General features: G+C 33.5%; 1 protein-coding gene across 1 annotated transcript; it reads left to right on the top strand.

The window, feature by feature from the left end:
* Positions 1 to 2,973: 2,973 nt before the first annotated feature.
* Positions 2,974 to 5,413, top strand: LOC108764424 (phospholipase A1). The gene is made up of 4 exons (XM_018512677.1): positions 2,974 to 3,055; positions 3,262 to 3,612; positions 3,814 to 4,056; positions 4,586 to 5,413. Exons 1-4 carry the CDS (start codon positions 2,974 to 2,976, stop codon positions 5,002 to 5,004), a joined length of 1,095 nt encoding a protein of 364 aa, XP_018368179.1. The 3' UTR covers positions 5,005 to 5,413.
* The last annotated feature ends 2,681 nt before the right edge of the window (positions 5,414 to 8,094 follow it).

Raw genomic sequence — 8,094 nt, 5'->3', positions numbered from 1 at the left:
TACGAGGAAAATGTAAGCCGATCGCGTCTCGATTTTTCCGATAAACCCATCTCATTTTAATATTCAACACCTGTAAACGCATCGGAACAAAGGCGATAGCCGCCACAGATCGGAAAGTATTTGTATCGAATGCATTCCGCTGAGCGCGCTCTGTGTACAATAAAAATTTCAAGCGGGTCGTTAAAACTGGTTTTTATCCCGCGCGCTGTGTACGAAGCGAACCTGTTTGATTCTGTCTGAGAAATGTAACCGCCGAGGGCGAGAACTCACCGCGGCTTTTAAAAAGAACACACGCCACAACAGGTTTCCGTCTCTTAATCCTTCCGCGCTCGTTTAACAGTCTCTCACGTCAATGTGCAAATGAAAATTTTCATAGACACGTTAACATCGTCTTTCCCCGCGTCCCGGCTAATGCCGCGAAATTTTCATAAGCGCACTAATTTCATTATACTAATTGGAATATTTTAAAATTTACGTAAACGCGACGGGGACCGCGCCGTAGGACTCAATTACGAATAAAAACCCGTGAGTACGGGGGAATTAAATGTCTCAGTGGGAAAACACGCACGTTTAGGAGGTCGTATTTTCCTAGTCGTCCATGTAAGTCGTTTCTCGCACGTCGTACTTCCACCTTGCTAGTCGAGGACTCACATAGAACGAAATACCGATCAATCAGATCGTCTGATATTGTTCGTTATCGCGAACTTCCCTGTGAAATGTTTGACATTGATACTTGTCAACAATGCCTATTTGAAATTTATGCACATTGCAAAATGTGTTCCGAAATGTCATAGATAAGCATCAATATAGCCGTACTACAAATTCGAACCGATTTGCTAACGTTTTGATATAACAAATCGACGTATATGAAGAAGAAACTATTATATAATATTATCTTTAATATCTCTTATTAATGTGTCACTGTTAATTCACTGACGTTTTTAAAACAATCCAATATCCGTTTCTAAGTCTATTTCTCTTATTTTTCCTTTCTATGTATCGATGATCTTTGTTAACTAACGTTTACTAGATTAGATTGAGTGTATATTAAGAATAAGAGAAATATTACATTTTTCTTACTCGCTTAAATCTTATTTCTGTTTCTTGTTGCACTTTAGCATTAAAATGCATTATTACTTTTTTATGTGCATCTGTCTTTTTCAGTATTATATATTTATATTATCGCATAAACATACATATGTTTAATTTATATCATATGGAATTTCAAAGTACCATTTAAAAATCAAACGAGATACATGTGGATAATTAACGCTTATTGATGTTTTATAAGAATGATTGATAATGCGGATAACGCAATTGATATACAAATAATTGATTGTCCAAAATGAGGTTACAATCAAAACGTGAATTGCATAAAAACTCTATTTACTTGATAGCTTAATTATATCATTAACCCGATATTAACTCGATGTAATTAATATAATAATAGAGAATAATAATGTCCTTAAAATATTAAACTCTTTCAAGGGATATTGGAATGTGCGGAATACGAGCCGACCAATCGTTTTATATTTAAATTATATGATTTATCGAATTGTTACGCTGTATTAATTTGTATTTTCATATTTCTAGCGTTTTGTGTACAATTCTTCTGTACGATAAAATATCCATTAATATCTCTGTTATACGTGGGATTCCCGTTAGGCTTTCAATTCTCTTGATCTTAACAAAAGTACTTGTCAAATCAATAACATCCGCTGATTAAATATATCAAATAATCTCAGTGAGGACACAGGAAATTGATTTACGGCACAAACCAGAAAAAAAATGGTAAATCTCAACATGGCGATAGAATTGGACGAAACACGGATCAGATAATTAACGTTGAAAAAAATTAATGACATCTTATCAATATTATATCGGTCTTTCATTAAAGATTTGCTCCGACAGATATTGTCTTACTTTATAATATAATGTTTTTTTCTGCCAATTCTTTTATCGTGCTCTTTTTATTATTAGGACTTTTTGAAATTTATTGTGTCTGTTATCATCAATATGAGCTTGTTCGCAATTTATTTCTATTTATTTTTAAAAATCATTAGTACACACAGAAAAATATCATTCTACTACTAAGAAAGTGATTACTTAATTTATTTTTTTCTTTTAGTAACAATTATATTTAACAAAGAATTTTTTTCTCTCTCTCTCTCTCTTTCTTGATAATAAAATTTTATATTTAATATACAAAAATAAAATATTTTATATTTATTAGAGAGAGAGAGAGAGAGAGAGAGAGAGAAACTCTCATTATCATATACTCAAAATAAGAATTTCTTATTTTTTGAAAAATATTACACAAAATGTTATCGAAGAAGTTACATTATATAATAAGCAAATCGTATTTGTTTTAATTTAATAATCTTGATTGAATTATAATATTTTAAACTTATTACGCGAATCAGGATATGTTTTAAATAAATTTGATGCTTGTAATGAACTTATAATAAATTTGCGGATTTATGAACTTTTAAAATACTTGAAACGAGTAATTTATATATAGTATGTATTGTTCTGTGTGTTAAGCTTTTAAAAGCTTGAGTAAAATTCTCTTCTTTTCAATCACAATAAAGTTTAGAACTGCGTTATTTATATACTGTATGATATAATTGCGTTTTATGTTTTATTCTTATTACTTATCATTGATACTCAGTACATGTTAAAATAGTTTATTAATGACTATGCATAAATAAAAAAAATATTAAATCATTCATTTATTTCTAAAAATTAAAAAATGTATCGTACATTTTAACAAAATGTAAAAGAAATTCAGATTTTAGTAAATTTGTGCAAATATATCGATGCAAATGTTACGATTTGATTAAGATATCTCAGATATTATATCAAATAATCAATTATAATTAGGATACTACAAAAGAAATTTATCTTATCGCTAAATTTATATGTATATAAGTATGTTGATACAAGTGGGGCACTTTATAAGTCAGCGGCTGAATGTGCGATATTAACAATAGAATAATGTTAAACATGAAGATACATGTTCTAATTGGTGTCTTGTTTGCCTGCACTGTAACTGGTAAAGATATTTAAGTATTTTTCTGTAAAAAGTCGAATTTATTGCATTCTAAATTCGCATATTAACTTGTATAACTTTTTAAAATTTGAATAGAAAGATAATCATTATACTATAACAATATTTTCGTTTTATTTGATATATTCCTCTTATATATTTCCTTTCTCATTTTGTATTATACAATGTATCTTGTATCTTCGATTGCGCAGGGCTTCCAGTGAAAGAGCAAGTGTTTTCGGACGATATTTTTACTTCATTGGATTACGAATTATTTGAAAATGAAGTAGCGTATGTATACGACGATAACAAGAACCTGGTAAAGCTGACATTGGAAGACGACCACGTCGAGCAGAGTGCATATAAAAATGACAGCGATTTATCAAAGAGTGTGCTCTTTTATCTGTACAAAAGAAACAATCCCATCAAATCGGAGCAGCTCTATGTCGACGACGAAGATGCTCTTAAGAACAGCAACTTCGATCTTACAAAACCGACGCGTATTATAACTCACGGATGGAAAAGTTCTGGCAAAAGCGAATCGTGTATTTTAATTCGCGACGGTATTTGATTATTTGTCATTAATGTATAAATATTTATTAGTTAGTTTTGTAACTTAAGAGAATTATTATAGAAATTCAACATATAGAATGTTAATTTCTTTCTGTACAGAAATTGATTAGAAGTCTCAAGACAGTGTTACCTTTTCCTTTTCGTTACTTTTCTTAGATTATTACTAATGTCTGTTACTTCTTATGTTGTAGCTTATCTTCAGATTAGCGATTACAACATTATTATCATCGACTGGAGTGCAATAAGTAGCATGTCCTATATTTCGGCTAGCGGGCGTGTCGCAGTAGTTGGTCAATATGTTGCCACTATGATTGATTTTCTCGTAAAGTATGGAATGAATTCGTGGGAAACCAAAGTGATCGGCCACTCTCTTGGTGCCCATGTAGTTGGAATCGCTGCTTACAACGCTAGCACCGATATCGGTTACGCCGTAGGTAAGTTCTTGACATTTTACATCTAATAGCTTTCATATTCGACTAAGAACGATATTTGACGTTGCATAAAATATATTGTATCTTTATGTTTAATATTCTGATTAGTGTTTAAAATTTTTGTATGCGATAAGAAGCCACTCTTTTTATCAAACGTTATTGAGTCTCATTGGGGATTATATAAACGATTAAAAGAATTTTATTTCTCCCTTCTTTTTATGTAGAAAAATGTGATAGTATATTTTTAATATTAATGTATTATTACTTTTTACAGAAACATTTTGTGAGGTTTATCAAATTTTTTAGAAATATGCGTTTATTTTTCATGTTTGATACGCATTAAGCATCCAATATGCATACGTTATTTTATAGAAAGTTTTACGTTTTCATAGAAAAAAAACTTTTTTTTACGTGTTAATCGAACGTTGTCATTGCTCGTTTCATTTATCAAATATAAAAGTTGATTATGTTGGTCTCAATCGATCAATTAATTATAATTATTCACTGTCATGGCGCAAATTTATCGTTCCAGGACTAGATCCAGCTTTGCCTGGCTTTTGGTCGTCAGGTTCAGGATCCAGGATATCGAAAGACGATGCGAATTACGTGGAGATCATCCATACTAACAGTGGTCTGCTTGGCTACTCAGCACCCATCGGAGATATTGACTTTTATCCTAACGGCGGTCAAAAGCAAGTCGGCTGTGGGATGGATCTTGGCGGCTCGTGTTCTCACGCTCGCTCGTATCAGTACTTCGCCGAGTCTATCACTAGTCACGTAGGATTCCTCGCGAGAAGCTGCGACAGTTTCTCTAAATTTAAGTCGGGTTTATGTAACGACACGCACGCATCTATGATGGGTGGTCACAAGTCGCTCTTCAGACCAAGCGGTATCTACTACCTTATGACTAATCCGTCGTCTCCGTTCGCGATCGAACCGCTCGCGATGTGACGCTGACGCTGATGACCGTCGCTTTATCTAGAAGGATCGGCCCGATTGACGATCAGCCGTCAGCGAGGATTCTGGATTTGGAAATTCATTGCGGAACAGGAAGGAGAAATCCGCCGGGCTAAACTCGTTTTTCCCGGCAATCGATCGGACGTGTTCACGGTGCGTAATTTCGTTTCCGCCCGCAGCGGCTGTTTCGAACGCGAGTATTGTAGCTCTCGTATCAGGGCATTTTTATATCGTCTAAGCTGGGGGTACAAATCGTTAAACTACCGGAAATTGTAGATGCTACTTATTGAAAGAACAGACTGGAGTATCGCGCGACGTTTCGCTTTACCGTCGACCCAATTACCGGGATAAACGCAACCACCATGTATTTTGCGAAATACGTCTCGTGTGATGTAAAACGCATCATAACTTTTCATTGGAAATGCAAAATATCGGGAGGATACGTCCGGTGTTCTAAATGGGAGTCAAGTCGCATTACACACACGTATCAATTTCTCTGCCGTTGTCCATTTTTTTTTCTCGCAGCGACTCGCAACGCTTCGATGCGTATACGCGTGCAAACATCCACCGAGACGCATGGTCTCTTGAAATGCGAATTGCTCGGACCAGCCGCGGTCTTAGTCGCGGTACATTAAATTTTATCGTAATATATCTCGCATATATCGTGCATAGCAACAAAGATAATAAGGCAATGTGGAAAACAGTTGGATTAAACCGCGCGCTGAATTTTAGGCTCCGGGCTGTTTCGTGTAAACAGACGCAGATATTTATCATTTTGACATAATGCACGAGATGAAGTTTTGAAAAAGAAGATAAACGTGATTTCGCAAAATAAGAGAGACCGTCGAGCTCGAAATAAGAGTTACCTTCGTCAATTTTAACGTGAATGCGCGAACGATGTTGATTTTTAGAAACGGCTGGTATTCAGAACATAGCCGTTATTATGTGAAGTGTGTTAATTCCGCATTCCAGATCTATAATGCTTGACTGAAAAATGTACAATCATCTTCGTGATATTAGAAATGTAATGACGTTTGTTACAATTTATACTTATTTACAACAGAGCACTGATGTACAAATATCATTATATTTTTGCAAAATAAAAAAAATATATAACTTTTTAATTTCTTTCATTAGTCTGAATTCAAACCCATGTGGCTAGATAATAGATTATCTTCAGTCATATGACGTTATCATCTAAAAATATTTTAATAATACTTCAATCAAACATCTTTCTTTAAATTAACGAAAAATGATCTGAAGTGAATAGATTGTTTTGTAAGTTTTGAAAAATGTATGTTTCGTTGAAATAGTTTATGCAAAAACAGAAAAAATAGTGGATTCAAAAAGTATTAATAAATTTGTTTAATGTTACGCGACTTTTGCAATTGGTATGAAATATTTTAGTCTGAAGCGCAATTGATTCTCGGCGCTAAATCGCAATATCTACAAGTTCGATAAGGTGCCGAATGTTTCCATTGCGGATATACGCCGGGAGTATCAATTGTTCGCACTCGCAATTGAAATATCCACGATAAAAGTTGGCGAAGCCGGGCTGTGTTTCATTAACGCGTGAACAATGGGTTCGCCAGATGCAAGCTGGCCACCTGAGTATGAATACCACCTGACATGAATAAGGGTCCCGAATAGGTAGACCGAAAAAATCCTGATGCAGGACGTCCCAAACAGGAATACATCTTTCTTGACCAGAAAGGCATTCCTTTGGGTCATGTTAACCTATTAAGATTAACATGGAGCACATTTATTATCAACCATATCATTAGTGCCTCGGGACGATATAATAATACCATCTTTTAATAAAAACTTTTAAATTCTTTTAATAAGAAATTTTATCTCACATATTACAATAATATTATTAACGCAATTTCTCATAAGCCGATATTTCTGTCTGATAAGATTAAATAATTAATATCAGACTTATTGGTAGACTAATATTCGTTATCGATCCGAGAACATTAAAAAATCGAAAGAAGTATTATATAATGCATGCTATTTGTTTTCTGATGTATTTAAGTAATTCATCATCATATTAAACATTATTTTATTTTTCATGATCTCATCCTGCTTTGCACGAAAGGTCTGTTACGTGTATTTGAAGATTCTTCTATTTTTGGTAATGACGAAAGTTTGTGAAATTATCTATCTATTTATCGTTTTGAAAAAACTTGTTTTAATGCTGAAAAATGTAAACCCTTTTCAGATGAAATATTCAAAGTCCCGAAATCCAAATACAATTCACGTGGAGAAGGACGTTATTTAATTGTAACAGTAATAATTCTTTTCTTGTCTGACGCGCCCTGTCCGAGGTGTAGGTCAAGATTAAAACCCAAAATTGACGTCGAGGGAAAAATTAAAGTTGTAAAGTTTCTGGTATCTATCAACGCGAGACGGGTCCATATATCAGCATACGTAGCGTTCGCTGCCTATGTCTCTGCCGGGAAAATGTTGTCCTTTCGATCGTATTCAAGCTGCAAGTTTGTCGGAGACTACTTTTTTCCCGGCGTAAAACAATCCCCTTGCCGTTCATTTTTCTGAAAGTATCGACACCGAACGAGAATTTATTTGCTCCTTTTAAAGTTGATGTTATCCAAGAAAACCATCACGCGTATACATACATTCGAATCTGAGATACTTCGATAAAAGTATTTAAAAACAAATGGATAATGTATTTCTATTTTTCTCCCGTTAAAAGTAGAAATAGAGAAAAGAATAATGCATAAAATTTTCACAAAATGATTAAACAACAAATATATGAAAAGAGAAATATGCATGTTTTATCCACGGCGCAAAATATTCTATTATGATATTTATCGACCAAGTACGTTATCGGTATATTGAGAACATCAAGAAATTATGTATAAAATAATTAATTATCGCATTATAAATTATCACAAAATCGATATGATAATCAAGATAAGCTAATCATAAAATCTCGCGAATGTGTGAACACAAAGTATACAAAATAATGTGATCGTATAACATTATATAATATTATCTTCACAGCTGGAAGCGACTTTCTTATATCGAAATCTTTAATTAAGGAGAAATAACATAGCGAGTGTG

Source organism: Trachymyrmex cornetzi, unplaced genomic scaffold (genome assembly GCF_001594075.2).
Source record: "Trachymyrmex cornetzi isolate Tcor2-1 unplaced genomic scaffold, Tcor1.1 scaffold422, whole genome shotgun sequence".
NCBI classification, from domain to species: Eukaryota; Metazoa; Arthropoda; class Insecta; order Hymenoptera; family Formicidae; genus Trachymyrmex; species Trachymyrmex cornetzi.
This window is presented reverse-complemented; position numbering and strand designations above follow the sequence as displayed.